Raw genomic sequence first — 19,999 nt, forward strand, 5'->3', positions numbered from 1 at the left:
GTCAGCAGAGAAGTCTAGCTTCCTCAAGCTTGTTACACCTGATTTCCTTTTGCTCTGTCAGCAGATTAAATGGCAAGGCCACACACTTACAGTCACGGAGTGATGGACCAGTTGGGTCCACCATTATGGCCACAGACAAAGTGCACCACTCTGACCCTAGCAGACTCCTCACTCGTCTTCGTCAGAAGGACCAGAGACTGTGTGTGCATCTGAACAAACTCCACCCCAGGCCTGGGAAAACAATGCCATCAGTACCTGCAACTTTGTGCCAAGACTCACACGGAGAGTTTTGAGGGGCCACTAGGGAAGGGGGCACGTCTGCACCCGAGGTCATGTCCTGGGGACGCTGGAGTCAAGACAACAGGTCACCCCTCACACCTCCCGGGAGAAAGCCCACCCTCCCCAAGAAGACTGTCACTGGTTGGTCTTTCACACTAATGCACAATGACTGACACTTGGGGAAAGGACGTCACAACGTCAGAGATTTAATATGTTAATCAACACACTGAAAACATTTTGATTCCTACGCAGTTTTGGGTACCGTCCTCTCCAGAATACATTCAAAATAACGTGGGGGGTGGGGAACTGAACAAGACATTCACAGTTAAATCCCCTCCTTCAGAGCAAAATAAAATACTCCTCTTGCCTGGAGAATTCTATGGACAGAGGAGCCAGGCGGGCTCCAGTCCATGGAGTGGCAAAGTGTTGGACACAGACTGAGCGACTAACACACGCATAATTTAAGGATATCACAGTGGTCTCTTTGAGGAAGATGTGGTGTTGGCTTTCAGAGGCAGGAAGACCTAGCACTTTTCTTATGGGGAAGTCACATCCCATTCCCCACCCTTCCATGCTTCTCCTTTTGAAACAGCATTTCAGTTACAAACCCTCAGGCAAAAAACATAAGACATGTTTTTCTCGGAAGCGTTAGCAGTGTTTTCCGTTCTAAACTGCCTTTCCACTGTCAGACTCCTCATTGCCTTCTTGGAAGATCAGCAAGTACTGTTTTAACAGATTTGAAGCCAGCGCCTTCTCCCATTGAACACAAATGGGAAGAAATATCAAACCTATTTTCAAACCAAGCATCCTTTCTCACAGGAGAGAGTCCATTGAGATCCCAGAGTGGTGCTTTAGCTTCTGTCTAAAAGTACATGGGCCAAAGCCCTGGCTTCACTGCAGGATGTCGGGATGCCGCGGAGCAGGCTGTGTCCCACGCTCCTCTCCTCATTGGGTACTTAGAGATGTGGGGTCCATGGACTGGGTCTTCCCTGCTCTGGGAAAGCAGCATGACCCAGACTAATACAAAAGCTCCAACAGCCAGAGCTGGAGAAGATCAGAGCTTCACAAATGTTCACAGGGCATCTGTCTTTTCTCACTGTCATTGATTGGTTCATCTCCCCCAACTCAGGAGGCAACTTTTCCTTTAAGAGCCAATGTTCAAATAAAAGTGATTTCTTTCTTATCAGTAGAATCAAAGTAAGAATATAGTTTCCCCCTGATCTTCAATAAAGCTCATAACTGCTTTAGGGAGACTCTTAAAAAGATCACATTTGGCCTGTCCATGAGGCTTTCAGTCATTTTTGTCTGTGCCAATCAACACTGCATGATTTCAAATAATCCTATTAGAGAGTTTATGTGAGCACCTATGGCTCCCATCCTGGAAAAGGGAATGGCAGCCCACACCAGTACTCTTTTTTGGGAGATCCCATAGACAGAGAAGCCTGGAGGGCTCTGCACAGAGTTGGACACAACTGAGCAACTGAGCACATGGCTCCCATATTTCAATTTCCTGTAAATCCATCTCACGTTCTCATGCAATTAACGTGTAGAGCTGTGTGTCTTATAGGATCATGGTTTGGGGGTTCAGGGGCTTTGTGTAGTGAGACTTCAAAGGCTCTCCTCCTACTGTCATACCCCAAATTGTTGATTGTTTCATAATGTTTCTAGTCAACTAGGTATCTTCAAGATTTCACTCTACTCGTGTGGAAAACTCAGCGTTACATTTTGGTGTCGTCTGTTTCATTGACTTCTGACAAGACGAAGTTGGGGTTGTCGTAGCCTCTTTTCATCTTGGCTCGAGCGTCTTTCTCATTATAAAGGCACATGGCACAGTGAGGCGTCTCCACTTCCACAGTCTTGCTAAAGTTATGGAAGTCCACTCGGTATTTCCCTTCCTTGGTCTTGGACACTATGGGAGCAAAACGGTAACCCCAGAGCACCTCTTCTGGGACGTAGGATGTCCGGACCTGGCAGGTGGCACTGGTTGCCTCCACCGTGCCATCTAAAAACACGACTAGTTCAAAGTCCTGCTGGGGAAGGGTTTCCGCTGCCATGTGGAAGAAGGGGCTGGTGTGATCAATGACATGGTAAATCGTCAGTGGGGAAATGAAGAATAAATTTTCATTCCCTGCGTCAACCACAAAGTTGATATTGATCTGGTCCAAAATGATGGTCTCTCCTTCAGGAGTGATGGTGGTCCTCAGAAGCTTTCCGTATATGTGACTGCCGATGAGGAGGCTCTTCCGAAGATTAGCCACTCGGATCAGGAGACAAAGCTTCCCACCCCGCTTGCTGATCACTGCATTCTTGCTGAAAGTAATGGTCTTGGCGCGTTTTTTGGGCCTGGAGATCTTGGCTAAAATAGCACCACACATGAAAGAATTGATGATGACACCAAGTATAGACTGGAAGATGAGCAGAAAGATGGCAGTGCCGCACTGCTCCGTCACACACCGGAATCCATAGCCAATGGTCACTTGCGTTTCCAGAGAAAACAGAAAAGCTGAGGTCAGGCCATTAATGTGTTCCACGCAAGGGGTGTGGTTGGCAGGGGGATGGAACTCAGGGAGGTCTTTGTGGATGTAGGCAACCACATACCAGAGGAGGCCAAAGAAGAACCAGCTGCCCAAGAAGGCTGTGATGAAGATGGTCATTTTGTATCTCCATTTGAGGTCCAGCACGGTCGTCCATATGTCCACAAAGAATATCAGCCTCGACTGTGCCTCCACGTTGCCAAATTCAATGTTGCACCTTCCATCTTTGGAGACCAGCCTCGCTCTCCGCCGAGAACGCCCAAAAAAGCGAGTGACAAACCATTTCCGAAGATGCTTGAACATTCTTTCTGTCAACACACTGATCTGAAAACACATCAAAGAAAGACAAAACGGAAGAAAATTATGTGTATTGCACTAATGAGCTAAGTGACTCACATGAAGAGCTGTCTATGAAAAGGCCATTCAGTACAATCTGTGTGACTGATCACTTGGGCAAGCTGACAACTTTATTCTGGATCCCACAATGCTATTTCCAGTAAAAAAAAAAACTCTCTACTATAAGACCATATGGCTTGAAGATAAAGAGGAAAACTAATTACAGGGAGATAGACATTTAGAGGAACCTAAGAGAATATATATCCACGTGTTTTCTGACCTTAGTCATGTCCAACCTTAAAAATGTTTCTTATAACACAGACATACAGAATAGACTTGTGGTTGCCAAGGGGATGGGAGGTGGGGGAAAGATGGAGAGGGAGTTTGGGGTTAGTAGGTGCAAACTAGTATATATATGATGGATAAGCAGCAAGATCCTACTGAATAGCACAGAGAACTATTCAGTATCTTGGGATAAACCATAATGGCATAGAAAATAAAAAAGAATCCATCTATTTATCTATCTATCTATCTATGTATAACTGAATTACTTTTCTGTGAAATATAAATTAACACAACATTGTAAGTCAACTACTTCAATAAAATAAAAATTTAAAAATGTTTATGATAACAAATTATGACCTGTACTCTGATTTATTTGATAGTATTCTTTAAACTGACTCTCCTTTTTTCTTTAATAAATTTAGCCTTAAGCTAAGCAAGAATATATGTGACAGCAGAAACTTGATGCACTATTTACATTTTTGGTTCATATATAGAAATAAATAACCATGGGGAAAAGTTTCACAACATATTACCCAAATCACCTTGTAGCTAGAGAAATTATAATCCAATTCAGTTCTCTCATTTATCTAATGAAGGAATTGAGAGAATTTCAGTGACATATCCAAAGTCAGGTACCCTAGCAAAAATGAACATAACATTGTAAGTCAACTATAATTCAATCAAAATTAAAAACAACAAATTCAGGAACCTGACCAGTGGTGGGATGACAACCAGAACATGAGTTTCTCTGCTTCCAGGTCAGAGGAATCTCTACTTCACTTGTGTCTCAGTTATTACTTTGTTTATATTCTAAAGTGAGATTTCTCTAGAACATTTTAACACAAGCTTTGGTCAACTTCCTTATTTTGTGCTCAACATTACTTGAAACAGAGTTCCTCAGCACTGTTTAGTCAAGTCCTATCATAAGATCTGAGACGCTTTCTCCATGGATCGCAAGCCTGGGATGCCAAGATTCCCAAAGGGAATAGTAAGACGGTCACTGTCAGTGTCTCCCACTTTCTTCCCTGCTCCCAAGCTGACGGACGGAGCACTGTGATTTAATGAATCCTACATAAGGTAGAACCATGTTTTATTCACTCCTCTATCCTAGCTGTTAGCACAGACCATGGGGGCTTACTATTTATTCAATGAGCATCAATGGAATCATTCCGTGAATGAATTAAGAGCTTCAAAATACTCTGTGGGCAAAGGTCTCATTAAAAACATAATTGTAGCTTCCATTTTACAGCACAGCACTGAAGGGATTTCCCCCAAAGAGCCAACACGGCTCAATATCCCGGGGTCATAACACTAGACGGCCCCCTCCCCTAGGTGTGCCCACCCCACTCCCAAGGTGTGCCTGTTGTGGTTAGCAGTGTCTTCGTGGTATTTTTAATCAAATGCAAACACGTTTCTAAAATAGATTTCAAAATCCCCCTTCAAAAATGTGTTTATTCATACAAACTAGGAAGCGAAACCGACTTAGTGATAAAAGTTAAACAAAAGTGATATTCTACTGCGTCTTGCCCATGGCCTTCAACCATGTGAAAACACAAGAATATCCCAAGTAAAAGTGGTAAAGAGAAAAAAACAAATATATATAAATAAAAGAAAATATTACCAGGAGAGCAGACAGAAGTTCACTCTCTCTGAGGGCCCTGCTCTCATCCCACCCAATATTCATTGACCTCAAGCCCCCAAAGAGTCCCAAGTACATGGTCCCAAGAGTAACTCAGTCAGGTAAATGGTCTCTTTCTTCCTCAATCCTTCCCTTTCTCTGCACACATCTCATCTCATTTTGCTTCTGTCCACTGGGGACTTTCTCCCTTTCCCAGGTTTGTGGAAGCTCAGACTGTTTCCAAAAGCTCTTCATAGGGTGAAGTGAAGTGAAGTAACTCAGTCGTGTCCAACTCTTTGCGACCCCATGGATGGTAGCCTACCAGGCTCTGGGTCCATGGGATTTTCCAGGCAAGAATACTGGAGTGGGCTGCCATTTCCTTCTCCAGGGGATCTTCCCAACCCAGGGATTGAACCTGGGTGTCCTGCATTGCAGACAGATGCTTTACCGTCTGAGATCTCACCTAAAACAATAACTTCTTTTAAAGTCAACATTCATCAGTCGAATCCACAGCCTCTTTGTCATGCATTATAATTCCAGTGGTAGCTCCTAACACACCAACCTCTGAGTTTTTCTGCCTGACCATTCCTGTCCTCCCGGTCCACATAAATTCATTTTCATTTTGATGAGAGTATTTCTGTAGAGTGAGTGAATCCCCCTTGATTACTCTCTCAGATAAGCTGGGGTTTCCATGCTTGCCCTCCTAAAAAAATATTATCTGCCTGGCCATGCAAAGAGCCAGACAAAAAGCAACCATCTTAAAAAGCTTTCCCCACATGGCCTGCACTTACCAACATCATCTTAAACATATTCCGTCCCGAAGCACCCACTGCCGAGAAAAGCAAGGAAGATTTGGGAGTTGGTCTCCGTAAGCAGGCTGATTTCTTCTAAACCCAGCTTAATTTATTGTATGCTTCGGCCAGTGAACAGATGATAATTTGTTTTAGCCTTAAAACGTTAATTTGATAGTGGAGTTGTGCGATTTAAACTAAGGCAATTGGTTGTTCTCAGGCCAAGCCCCAAGATGGGTATGTGTTTTTTTCCTAGATGTCACATGGCTTGAATACCGTCATGCTAAGACATGACAAGCTGCCAGCTAAGGTCCTTGAGCAGCAGGCATGGATTCTGTTCCAGCATTTCCCTCTTCTCCTTTGCCACCCTCTGTAGCCTTCTCGCTCTTTCTCCTAGCTTGTGCCTGATGCCTTTCACCAGAAACAATCAGTTATTGTCAATCTCCCAGCCTATCTCAGAAACACACTGGGATACTGAGATTTCCAAGTGTTCACAAACATACAGGCGGATAATATAGACAAAGATAAGTACAGATTTGTAAGACAAAAATAAGATCACACCAGGAAGCAACAAGATACCCCGTTAATCTCTCTACACAGCATTCACTGTTATGTAAGAAACTGAGATTTAAAAGCGGCTTTATTGTTGGATTGATCTTGTAAAATCTGGCATTTACTGAAAGTAGTTTGTATATGCACTGAGTTAGTCAATGCTGTTGATTTACGTATTCAAACAGTAAGAGGAATTATACCTAGAGAATGTGAGAATACAGGATAAATTCTTCCTCTGACCAACCCCATCTTTCTCATGGCAGACTCGTTATACACAGCCCACATCCTCCTTTGAGAAGACAATGGCATTTAATCCCACCCTAGACAGAACCAATATGTGTTTTTTTTAACTATTGAGTTATTAGAGATTGGCCCCAGATTATGCAACATGCACAGTTTCTAGGTTACTTTCTAATAAATCAGTAAATCTTAATAGCAAGCATAGGGCTGTCCATTAGCTAATGTTTACCAAGGTCTTCTTAATGGCCTGGCAAAGCAAGTGGATTATATTATTGCCATTTTTTTTTTCTTCAGGGCTCCAGCATTCTTTTTTGGTCAACAGTGCATTTTTAAAAAACAGACTTTGTATGAACTTTCCAAACATTGAGTGTATGCTCATTGTGTAGGATTTCAAAAACAAATAGAAATCTGTTCTTGTTCTCAAGGAGCTCACAATCGAAGGGGGAAGTGAGCTCAGTAAATGAGCAATTACAAGGTCATGTGGTTTCTATAATACCAGAGGGCTCATCTCTGCTTGAAGGTCTGTACTAGATGAGCATCCACGCCCTGCGAAAATACCTCAACCGACAGAAAACTCACTTTTGTGTCCATTAATTGATTTATCTGACCAAAGTCCGTCTAGTCAAAGCTATGGTTTTTCTAGTAGTCATGTACAGATGTGAGTTGGACCATAAAGAAGGCTGAGCGCTGAAGAACTGATGCTTTTGAACTGTGGTGCTGGAGAAGACTCTTGAGAGTCCCTTGGACTGCAAGGAGATCCAACCAGTCAGTCCTAAAGGAATCAACCCTGAATATTAATTGGGAGGAGTGATGCTGAAACTGAAGCTCCAATACTTTGGCCATCTGATGGGAAGAGCTATCTCATTGTAAAAGATCCTGATGCTGGGAAAGATTGAAGGCAGGAGGAGAAGGGGGTGACAGAGGATGAGTTGGTTGGATGGTATCACCGACTCGATGGACATGAGTTTGAGTAAACTCCGGGAGACAGTGAAGGCCATGGAAGTCTGGCATAAGGCAGTCCACGAGGTCGCAAACAGTCAGATGCGACTGAGCAACTGAACAACAACGAAGCAGCAGGGATGTGTGGATTCTAACATGTGTGCCAGACAATCCTTTACCAAATAGGTACAGTCCCTGTCATCCGGAAGAAGCTTCTAGTCGAGGTGGGAGATACAAATGAGCTGATAAACCATCAAAAACAGTATGATACCTGCCAGGGTAGCAGATGTTCTGGGAGCATCTTATTTGAAAGGCAGAGAAGTGCCATGGAGACTCAAAGCCTGGACATGGCATTACAGTCACACATAGCAGGAACTCTACATTCGTTGAAGGGTACTCAGTCAGTTAGGCAATGCATGCAAAGGTGATGAATGTGCCATCACACATGGTTCCCCTTCCAACCATAATTTGGAAGAGACATCTCTGTGCGTTGTAACTGCAGTTGTGTTTGTGACCAGGGCAGGGGCACAGAGGAACTGAAAGAATCGCTGGGTATATAGGTGACAGAGAGCTGGGGGAGACACCTGGCTGGCCGACAGCAAGGGCCAGTGCACTCAGCGCCCGTGTGCCTTGCGAGATATTCTCGTCTAGACCTAGAGGAGAAACTGATACCAAGAACTCGGATCTAGTTCTGCCTCAAGGACCACTCATGATATTTCTAAATAAGTGTCATTCTCTTCTGGGGAACAACCCTGCAAATTTTTGAAGATAAACACGTTTTCCTCCAGCATCTCCTTTTCTCCATAGAAATGCAGGTTTCATTTGCATACAATACCCCTGGTCACCAAATCCCTCTGCCTTCTAAGTGAGGTGCCTGCATTCTGGGCTCCTGGATGACAAAGAGCCAGGACCCAGGCTGTTCTTTTGCAGGCAACCCCCTAAGGAGAAGCCATTGGGAGCTGGGGGTTTCCCCATGGTTGATATAATGCTGCTTCTGTCTCACCCCAGCAGGCTCAGCAGCCACTGTACCCGAGAGAAGATGGCAAAATAGACATCGCTTCTATGATAGTAGAATTACAATTCTATTGTATTCAATAGAATTCTTTAGAATTACAAAGGCTATCACTACTCTCTGTAGATGAAAAGAGAGCTACCGTTGCCTGCCTTTCCGTCCAACCACTCACAGCTCACACACAGCCTGGGTTCCCTCAGGACATTCCTGAGAGTCAAGATTATCTATTAGAGGTAGAAAATAGAAGCTGTGGCACCTGAGAACAGAAGTCCAGTGACTTTCTGTAGACCCTTTGCAGTGTTGCTGGAGAAGAAATTCAAGCTTCCATGAAAATTGACAGCTTGAATTCAGCTGGGCTTCCCTGGTGGCTCAGACAGTAAAGAATCCACCTGCAATGTGGGAGACCTGGGTTCGATTCCTGAGTTGAGAAGATCTCCTGAAGAAGGGAACAGCTACCCACTCCAGTATTCTTGCTAGGAAAATTCCATGGACAGAGGAGCCTGGCGGGCTACAGTCCATGGGTTCACAAGGAGTAGGACACGACTGAGCAACTTTCTCACTGGATTCAGCCTGCCGGTCAACCACATGAACCAACATTTCCTGAGGACCTGTGGGTAGCAGGGCATGGAAAGGAATTACGGGCCAAGGTCTCTGCCTTCTTAATGAAATCAAGCAAACTCTCCACTGATTGAACTCAGGACTTGCCAGTTGCTACACTAGGAAGCAAAAGAGGCAACAGTTCTGACTGTGAAGTTGCTCAGGGATACAGAGTAACTTAGTCATTATCCAATCATTGCAGGGCAGCACCTTTGCTGCCCTGAAGGGGTTGAGGACACCAAAGAGCAGATAAAAGAGGCTAAAGGTCAAGTTTATACTCTTCAGCACAAAATGCATCTGACTGGTACCGCAGAGAACTTCCTGTTTTCTATGAAAACGGCCTCAAGCTGTTGGAGGATGGCCACCCAGCTAAATTTGCAAACCTTCAGTGCCTAAGGAGAGTCCAGTCAGCCAGCTCCCGGGATGCTGACGTCTAGAACTATTGTTGACAGAGGGCATCGTTGCCTTTCTGTTCAGTATTCCCAGAGAAGTCACTTCAGATATCTTTAGTTCTACCAGGTTGCTCACTTGGGCTCAGCCTGAGTTCTTACATAGAACTTAGCGAGGCCATTGGAAATGATTTTTCCAGCCTCATAGGCATGTGAAAGATCATGCGCCTCAGAACTCTTCCAGGCCTGATTTGGGGCTGCACTTCACCTTTCCCGTGTGAGGAATACACACCCTCTTCCCTGTGAAGCCACAATTCTGTTTGCTCAAACTCATGTCCATTGGGTTGGTGATGCCATCCAACCACCTCATCCTCTGTGTTCAGAGTGGGAATGCGGCACAGACTATTCGGGGCGCCTGGTTCCTTCCAGAGAAGAAAGGTTGGGAACAAAAGCCAGGGAATCACAGGGTCTGGGAGTGTTGGTACTCTCAAGGCCCATCGCCTTCCATGGGCATCTCTGGGGCCTACCAGTCCAGCATCATTCCCTGAACAACTGCAGAGATCTGCCACGCATGGGGATCAAGAGCGGGTGGGAACCCTGGTGCAGGATGTTCATGGCACAGGGAAGAACCAAAGGCAGCAGGAGAGAGGAGGAAATCCATCTCGGGGAAGTGCAAACACGGACTTGAACCCCAGTTCTGTCACTTGATGGCCAGGCAACCTGAGCAAGCCACTTGGGCTAACTGAGTCTCAACTTCCTCGCCTGTGAAATGGCTGTAAAATATTCTCAAAGGCTGTCATATGTTTTAAATGCAATCCCTTATGTAAAGTTCCTAGAACACAGCAATTATGTAATAAATAGTAGCAACCATTATTACTGGTTCGGAAATTTAAACATGCACAGCAGCTTAATCAGGGGTCACCAACCCAGGCTACTTAGGGTCTGCTCTGTAGAGTCAAATGGGTGGTTTTGGGGGAGATGACAGCCAGGTGGGGCACAAAGCTCCTGGGAGAGAGGGTGGCAAAGGTTCTGACCACATGACAATGTCTGTGAAGCATCCTGACTTCAGAACCTGTCCTGCCCTGTGGAACAGAAGACCTATAGAAAACCTAACATTTCTATAAAGGATTTGTCCATCATCAGGGCAGAAGATTATCCTGAAGAGGTGAGGACACAATTGTTGTCATTGTTGTTGCTCAGCTGTTTAAGTTGTATCTCTTGGTGGCCCCATGGACTGTAGTCCGCCAGGCTCCTCTGCCCATGGGATTTCCCAGTCTGGAATACTGGAGTGGGTTTCCATTTCCTCCTTCAGGGGATCTTCCCGACCAAGGGATCGAACTCTAGTCTTCAGCATTGACAGGTTGATTTTTTTTTTTTAACCACTGTGCCATCTGGGAAGCCTTGGGAACAGGAGAGGGAGAGAATTTTCCTTGGCAGGGTTGAAGAGAGGCGTGCAACCAGGGGTGATGCTCTGCTTCTCTTACCACAGACATTGGCTAGGATTCGATCGTATCACTGATAATCTACAGATGCAGTCAAAGAGGAGAAAGCAGCCCCTGACAGATGGGAGCCAGCCTGGCACTACATCTCGGCCTGGTTGTTGCTGAGGGCTGTCCTGGGGCTCACAGCTGGGTCTTGTGTTCTCCTGTTGAACACAGCTTCACAAGACATCAACATCAGAATCATGTCTGAACACACAGAAACATGAACACGGTCCAAACTACAAAAACGACCAAATGTCCCCCCCCATCCTGGCACTATGAGTGATCACTGCTTCTTTGCCAATAACAGCGTTAGCCCTACACCAACTCTTCTCTCCTTCTTGATGAGACTTATTAACATAATCATGGAATTATCCCTACTTCTTAACATCGAATCCTGAGCAGAGTATTGCTCCGTTTACTCTCCCAAATCACCTAGATTAAGCCCAAATTCTATTTATGTGCTTTCTAAAACTCTTTCACGCGGAGCTCCTCACCATTCCTCGAGGTGTGTGTTCTCATTAGCTGCAACAAGCCAACCTTTTCAACTACTGCAGTGTGCCTGGTGATCTTTGGCTGGAAGACATTGATGCCCCCAAAGGCAGGAGAGCACAAGAAGAGAAGGTCACAAAGCCACTTTTACAACAATTAGTGATTCCATTCTACTGCTTCCAGAAGTCACACTCACATATGTACACAGTGCATGCTTTTGTATCAGGATGTGAAAATGAAGGACCAAATTTAAATATGAAAAGTCATTAAGGGACTTCCCTGGTGGGACAGTGGTTAAGACTCTGCACTTCCACAGCAAGGAGCACAGGTTCAATCTCTGGTCAGGGAACTAAGATCTCCTATGCCTCATGGCTCAGCAAAAAAAAAAAAAAAAAGTTATTAAAAGGAGTTCAAATGTTCAAGTTCAGGCTTTGAATTCTATCTAGCTAACTAGTTTATAAGGGCTGTTGGTCATCCTAAGATTATTCCGCTCTTCCCACAAAGACCTGCATCACTTCCTGGCACCTGGATGGGGACCCAGCAGGAGGCATCAGGAGATGTGACATTTCCCAGCCATCCTGGGAGTCTGTTAGGCTCACCCCAAGCCAGGTGTCTCTCCCATCTTCAGTGGGAACTTGCCTTTGCTGTGGAGTCAGAAACCTGCACTTTGGGAGCTGACACTAATTTTATGCGCAATTTTGATTTTGTTTTTTTTTTTTTGCTGTCCTTCAAAAAAATTTTTTTCAAGTGTTTTGGAAATGGTAGCATGTCTCAGCTCTGCAAAAAAAGACCTAAAGGGGCTCGCTTCATCTCTGCCTGGCTCAGAGTTTTGAAGGGAAACACACACCCCTGGGGGCTATGGGGAGTTTTGACTGCAGAGCAAGAGAGCCCTAGAGGATGAGAGGAACTCATGGAACTCACAGTCACAGAGTTGGGTCTTCTTGCCTTTTATGCTAAAGATTTTCTAAGTAGTCTATCTTAGTCTATCTTCTCAACTTCAGGGAGTTCTGCATTTTACCCAGAGAAGGCATTGCTTTGCTGGGTGTGCGTGGATTGAGTCAGAGTTAAGAGGATAAACTGAGGGGGAAGTGAGGATGCACAGTTCAACATGAATGAAGAGAAGCCCAGGGCTGAGAACAGCCTCTGCAGAGTGCACGAAGGCCATTAAGAACTGGGTGGAGGAACTCCTATCGGCATCCCGTGCAAACAGCGCCCTCTAGAGCACAATGAAAACGGTGCCCTGAAACCTCTGGGGTCAGGAAGCCCACAGGGCAGCCTGAATTGGCTTGTTTACTGAGAAGCCTGTGTGGACATGAAGCCACTTGACTCTGTCTGAAGAACTGCAGAAGGTGATTTTAAAGCTTCATGTGTGAAGGGAATTTGCAGTGACCCAAGAGTCTCCAAAATCACTGCAGATGGTGAGTGCAGCCATGACATTAAAAGGCGCTTACTCCTTGGAAGGCAAGTTATGACCAACCTAGATAGCATATTGAAAAGCAGAGACATTACTTTGCCAACAAAGGTTCGTCTAGTCAAGGCTATGGTTTTTCCTGTGGTCATGTATGGACGTGAGAGTTGGACTGTGAAGAAGGCTGAGCGCCGAAGAATTGATGCTTTTGAACTGTGGTGTTGGAGAAGACTCTTGAGAGTCCCTTGGACTGCAAGGAGATCCAACCAGTCCATCCTAAAGGAGATCAGCCCTGGGATTTCTTTGGAAGGGATGATGCTAAAGCTGAAACTCCAGTACTTTGGCCACCTCATGCGAAGAGTTGACTCATTGGAAAAGACTCTGCTGCTGGGGGGGGGGGGGGCAAGAGGAGAAGGGGACGACAGAGGATGAGATGGCTGGATGGCATCACTGACTCGATGGACGTGAGTCTGGGTGAACTCCGGGAGTTGGTGATGGACAGGGAGGCCTGGCGTGCTGCGATTCATGGGGTCACAAAGAGTCGGACACGACTGAATGACTGAAGTGAACTGAACTGAAGAGTCGCTGGTTTTGGATTCCAGTTGGAATCCACCAAGTTGCCTTTGCCAGGTTCCAGACTGGGGGTAAAAGCACAGTAGGGAAGATACCTTGTAACACACAAGGAGATCCAACCAGTCCATCCTAAAGGAGATCAGTCCTGGGTGTCCATTGGAAGGACTGATGCTGAAGCTGAAACTCCAATACAATGGCCACCTGATGCAAAGAACTGACTCATTTGAAAAGACCCTGATGCTGGGAAAGATTGAGGGCAGGAGGAGAAGGGGATGACAGAGGATGAGACGGCTGGATGGCATCACCGACTCAATGGACATGAGTTTGGGTGAACTCCAGGAATTGGTGTTGGACAGGGAGGCCTGGCGTGCTGCTCTTCATGGGGTCGCAAAGAGTCAGACACTACTGAGCTAATGAACTGAACTGAACACACAAGAAGCATGGTCATTGTCTAGAGGGAGGAGGGGTCCCTAGAGAATCCCAGGTGAAATTCCCTTCAGTCTGTCCCAGAACCACAGGGGACAAACGGGGTGAAAAGGTCAGTTCTCAGACCTCCTTCATGCCCTCGGGCCACACCTCCTGAGAGTCACTGTCCCAAATGTTGGATTCTAGTTTCTGGTGAACCTATAGCTGAACATTAAGTTAACACAAGGATCCAAAGGCATTTCTAGTCTCATGGCCTTTTATTCTAATTACTATTCAAAAGAAACTCATTACAATGAAAATACCATTATACAAGTCTAGGTATATAATCCCATGAGTGTGTGCCTGCTCAGTCACATCCAACTCTTTGCGACCCTATGGTCTGTAGGCCACCAGGCTCCTCTGTCCACAGGATTCTCCAGGCAAGAATACTAGAGTGAGTTGTCATTTCCTTCTCCGGGGGATCTTCCTGACCCTGGGATCAAACCGGAGTCTCCCGCATTGCAGATGGATTCTTTACCACTGAGCCACCTGGGAAACCAATATAATCTTTTGCTGAAACCAAAATCAATAGATGGTGTTCTCAAAAGATAGTGAGGGACTTCCCTGGTGGGCCAGTGGTTAAGACTCTGCACTTCCACTGTAGGGGGAAGCACAGATTCAATCCCAGGTCAGGGAAGTAAGGTCCCACATGTCCCAAAATGTTTTGAGCAGTCAAAAACAAAGACAGTATGTGAACAGAAATTGCTTCATATAGTAAGTCATGTAACATATGATATATGCACTAGGATACTATAGATATGTGTTTGTTTTTTTCTTTGAATTTTAAAAAATTTTTTACTGGACTATAGTTGATTTACAACTTTGTGTTAGTTTCGGTTTTACAGCAAAATGAATCAGCTGTAAGTATACATACATCCACGCTTTTTTTTAGATTCTTTTCCCATGTAGGCCATTACAGAGAATATTAGACATTTTAAGGACTCTTTTACTGAATTATTATACATTATATTTATATGATTATATATGTATTTTGTTTTTATAATATATTTTATTATACATGTATGTGTGTTAGTTGCTCAGTTGTGTCTGACTCTGAGATCCCATGGACTGTAGCCCACCAGGCTCCTCTGTCCATAATTATATATATCATTATATAAGTTATATATATCATATAATATATTATATATTAATATATAATATACTAGTCGGACACGGAGCAACTTCACTTTCACTTTTCACTTTCATGAATTGGAGAAGGAAATGGCAACCCACTCCAGTGTTCTTGCCTGGAGAATCTCAGGGATGGAGGAGCCTGGTGGGCTGCCGTCTATGGGGTCGCACAGAGTTGGACATGACTGAAGTGACTTAGCAGCAGCATATGTTATATTATATAATAGTTTATAAAGAAAAGAATCATTTTTGCAAATGAAAACATCATCCTCTCACTTATGTGATTTGTGCAAGTCCGTGTGTTGTGGGGGTGTGTAGTTTGTTTTGTCTGAAAACTAGACGCATCTGTGATAAAATGATTTTTAAGTCACCTCTCTCAAGTACCCACCTCAAATGGCACTGGCATTTAATAAAAGAATTTTAATGTTTACCAAGAGTTCTATTTATTATGTATCCAGAGACCCTGTTATTAGTCTGATCCTTCTAGTTCTCTATGGTTTGGGTTGGTATCACATCAATTCAGTCTTTCCAGCCCAGAAAGGAATGGATTCTATGTGGACTAGGGGCCTTGAACATGCTTTACTGAGTGTCTGCATCAAGAAAGTACACTTTGGTTTTGTGAAAACACATAGAACCCCAAACCTCAATGCCTTATAAAATAGTGGAGTAATTCAACTGATGCCTAGAGCTTGGCCCTGCGGGACTAGTAGTCATGAAGCGGTACCACAGTTGAAGGGTTTCCCGTGGGTTCAGCCCTGCACAAAGAAACACGCAAAGAGAAGGCACAGAACTGAGTTTGGAGGGGGCATCTGGATGCCTTCCAGCCCCATATTCTAGCTTATGTTTCCTGTCACAGCCCTGGGGAGGGGCCTTTCGGGCAGGATGTAAGAGGTGGGTGTGTGGGGTTTGAATCTGGAGTTGGTCAGTCATTCTGTGGCCCTAACACTGGGTACCACCCAGCGTCTCGGTGTGTCAATTTCCTCATCTGAAAAAGGGGCCCATCCATGTCTATTACAGATGAACAGAAAGAGCTCAGACGGCCCTTGAACTTGGAAAGTGATCCAGCCACTAACACCTTCAAGAAGGCGATCTCCAGTTCCGATTTCTCTCTCAAGTTACAGCCAGATGTTGAACGAAAGATCCAACGCATCATGATCCGTGATGCCTTGAACCCTGGGCTTCTCTGCCCCAGCATCCCTGCTGCAGTAGCAGTGCGCTTCCCAAAAGGCGCTGAGGAGGGCAAAGCTCTACCATAGGAAGCCGTGGCTCCGCCCGGGGTAGCTTGGAGGGTCAATGATTACCAGCACGGGCTTGGGTTCCGCCAAGCACAGGAGTTGCATTAATGGGGCGGCACGCCTGCATGCCAGCCTCCCACGTCCAGGAACTTTCTGGGAAAGCCCTGGAGGCAGAGGGAAGCAGAGCCAGCAGCCGGGTGCTCTCTGCCCTAGAACCGCCCTTGGGCCCCTGCTGAATTCCTCTCTTTGGGGCTCTTCTTGTCATGGGCAGGGCCCACCCCAGGAGACCCCCTCAGAGTGGGGATGAGGCTACAGAGACCTCCCATCTGCCTCCTCACAGACTGCCAGGCAACTCTGGCAGCTGTTTTGAACTGCTCTTGACTAGAGTCTGCCTCCAAAACAAGAAGGTGAATGAGAGAATGAGGAGAGCATCTCCCAGACTCAGAGCCCGGCCAGACCTGCCCCCCAGAAGGTCAGGAGCCCACGCAGCCCTGCTGATGCATATCCCCCCAGGCCTCTCTTGTTTTTTCACTCACTGGTGTGTATAATGTCCTGCAAAAGGTGAAGTGAAATTCCACCTTACTTCCTCTTATTTGCCCTTCTAGCATAATCAAACCCAATCACAAGAAGCTTTTCCATCTCAGAAATGGTACTTAACCACTCTGAGCTGCAACTTTTCCTAATAAATCGGTGATTATAACACCTATTTGTTGCCCAGGGGATTCACTGGAAAATACACACATCCATACAAAAACCACTCCACGAATGTCGGTCGGGCATTATTCGTCTCAGCCAGAAAGTTAAACTCAAATGTCCATCTACTGATGAATCAATAAATAAATGAGGTTTGTCCATACAATGAAATATTGAAAAGTGAAAGTGAAAGTCACTCAGTCATATCTCTGTGACCCTATGGACTGTAGCCTGCCAGGTTCTGCTGTCCATGGAATTTTCCTGGCCAGAATACGGGAAGGGGTAGCCATTCCCTTCTCCAGGGGATCTTCCCAACTCAGGGATCAAACCCAGGTCTCCCACATTACAGATAGGATTTTTACCATCTGAGCCATCAGGGAAGCCCCCAGTGAAATATTATTCAACCATAAAAGGAGAATGAATTACTGATACATATTACAATGTAGAAAAACCTTGAAAGCATAGTACTAAGTGAAAGAAGTCAGATATAGTATTATTTCCTTTGTACAAATGTCCAGAATAGACAAATCTAGACACAGAGATAGTTAGATTGGTAGCTCTCAGTAGGGTTGGGGAAGGGAAGTGGAGAGTGATTGCTAATGGGTACCCTGTTCCTTTTTGAGGTGATGAAAAAGTTCTAATATTGTTGGTGGTGATGGTTGCCCAACTTTGTGAATATACCAGAAACCCTTTAGATGGATGGATTGCATGGTATGGGAATTATATTGTATTGTATTGTATTGTATTGCTCAGCTTTCCAAGGTGGTAAAGAACCTGCCTGCCAATACAGGAGATGTAAGAGACATCTTACATCTTACATGTGTTTGATCCCTTGGTCAGGAAGATCTCCTGGAGGAGGGCATGGCTACCCACTCCAGTATTCTTGCCTGGAGAATCCCATGGACAGAGGAGCCTGGTGGGCTACAGTCCATAGGGTTGCAAAGAGTCAGACCCAACTGAAGCGACTGAGCACGCACGCATTCGTATCGTATTGTATTGTATCGTAACATATCCTACCACATCCTATTGTATTATTTCAATAGAATTTGTACAGGAAAAATCCACGTCAAGGACCTCTTGCTCGGCGGGGACTCAGGAAACTGTCCACCATCCATGTCCTGTCTCTCCATTTCTTAATCCCATTCCTCCCTCCTCCAGCACCAGACAAAAGCACCCCCTGAGCCTTTATGGGTCCTCGGCTGAATTTGGCCCCTTCCTCCTACAGCAAGTGGCCATGGTGATTCTGGAGATACCACACCCAAAATATTTCCTTGGTCACAAGAGCCTGGAGGTACAGAAAGATGCTTCTGCTGATCCTCCCCCTCAACACAGGCTCTGGCAGCAAAAAGAGGGACCGCGCCTCTCCCAGCATGTGTGGAACAAATCCTCGGCCCCTGCCACCCCGGCCAGTGGCGACCACTGGAGCAGCCTAGGTACAGTGAGATACCGCCCCACCGTCCACCCTGACCTGGGCTCCCCATACCATGCCCCTGACCTGGCAGTTCAGTCTGAAGCCCGTCAGCTCTGTCCACTCTGCCGCACAGCTCAGGGCTGGAAGTCCAGCCAAGGACTTGGCTTGGTAGCGGGGTCTGCTGTCCTCGAAGCATGGAAGGCGCAGACTGATGCTGTCTGATGGGATGCATGGAGCCTTGAATTTGTCAGGCTGCACCGAGGTCCACCGTGCAGGCCATGCCCGCCCCTACTCCCTGACCCTCTCTCTCACACTCACAGGAACTCAGCTCCATTCCTTCCCACCCTCTCCTTCACTTGGTACATTTTTAATCTTCATTGTTTTCTGGAATTTTTTTCCTTGCCCATGGTCCTTGCTCTGTTCCTGGAGTCAGTAACCTGAGCTATAAAATTCTTACTTAGATTGACCTCTCTGGAGACGCGGCGACCTCACAGATTAGCCAGAAGCCCACAGGACCATATAAACCCCTCCTGGCCCCACATTCCCATAGTATTCCTTCCCTCTGCCCCGCACACACATGAAGGAGGGTGGAGAAGGGGGGCTGAAGCATGGGTGGGGTTCTTGGCTGCTTTCTTGGTGACAGCTATGGGGAGAGCTGCGTGGAGTCCAAATTCAGGGGGCCTCTCAAGGAAGAGACAGAAAACCGCCTACTGTGGAGACCTGGAGGTTGGCCCCTTTCTCAGGCCCCAGGTGGGATTTCCCTATATGCTTCCTGAACACGGGCCATTTCTCTCTCTACAGATCGCAATGACCTCTTTGATGACGTACCATCAGGACCAAGCCTGGACCACGATAAATAAACGATGTTTTGAGGGCAAAGAAACTAAAGCACAGCCCCTGTCCTGTGATGAATGCTAATTCCTAACCAAAAGGGGGCCAGTCTACCTGGAGAGCACAGGCAGGTGTCCCTGACTCTCTGAGCTTGAAACACCGGATCTGGAGTCAGACTTGAGTTCCAGCTCTGCGATGCCCGGATGCCTGTCTGAGCCGACTGTTTGTGCTTTTACAGGGCGAATTTCCCAAGGTAATCGATTAAACCTGGAGAAAAACAGAACAGAAAGTCACTAAGAGAAGTTTAGGAGCCATACAGACCCTGGGGCTTACTGTGAGCTATGTTTGCTTCTCTCTTCCTTTCTCTCTTTCTTTTCTTTTCTTTTTTTTTTCTGTCTTGCTGATCTGTCTAGCCCTGAATTGCAGAGCCAAAGCCTCTGTTTTCTGGTTTACTTTTCCTGTCCATGACACTGCCAAGAGCTGTATCCTTTTTCATCGATGGGTTTTCATGACATCATTTTAGTTCTGGTCTGGTCCCCCTCACTGGGGTTCCCCTGCACTGCCCCTGGGATCAGCCAGAAGGACTGCCACTAGGAATCGCCCAGAGATGGACCAGGGGCTTAGCACTGATCGGAATGCCAGCTCCCCGGCACCTGGCAGGCTGTGGGTCTGTGGGGTCGTGGGGCCCAAGCCGTGAATGCTGAGAC

The 19,999-nt window shown here is 46.0% G+C and overlaps 1 protein-coding gene across 1 annotated transcript in view; it reads right to left on the reverse strand.

Annotated features, from left to right (window-relative positions):
* Positions 1 to 243: 243 nt before the first annotated feature.
* The window catches only part of KCNJ1 (potassium inwardly rectifying channel subfamily J member 1), a 32,256-nt gene continuing 12,500 nt past the window's right edge, over positions 244 to 19,999 (reverse strand). Inside the window, exons 2-3 of the mRNA XM_006072382.4 lie at positions 19,407 to 19,559; positions 244 to 3,137 (exon numbers count right to left, since the gene is read on the reverse strand). Coding sequence (XP_006072444.1) covers positions 1,998 to 3,116 — 1,119 coding nt within the window. The 5' untranslated portion in view covers positions 3,117 to 3,137; positions 19,407 to 19,559 and the 3' untranslated portion in view covers positions 244 to 1,997. The remainder of the gene's footprint in view (positions 3,138 to 19,406; positions 19,560 to 19,999) is intronic.

Source organism: Bubalus bubalis, chromosome 5 (genome assembly GCF_019923935.1).
Source record: "Bubalus bubalis isolate 160015118507 breed Murrah chromosome 5, NDDB_SH_1, whole genome shotgun sequence".
Classification (NCBI taxonomy): Eukaryota; Metazoa; Chordata; class Mammalia; order Artiodactyla; family Bovidae; genus Bubalus; species Bubalus bubalis.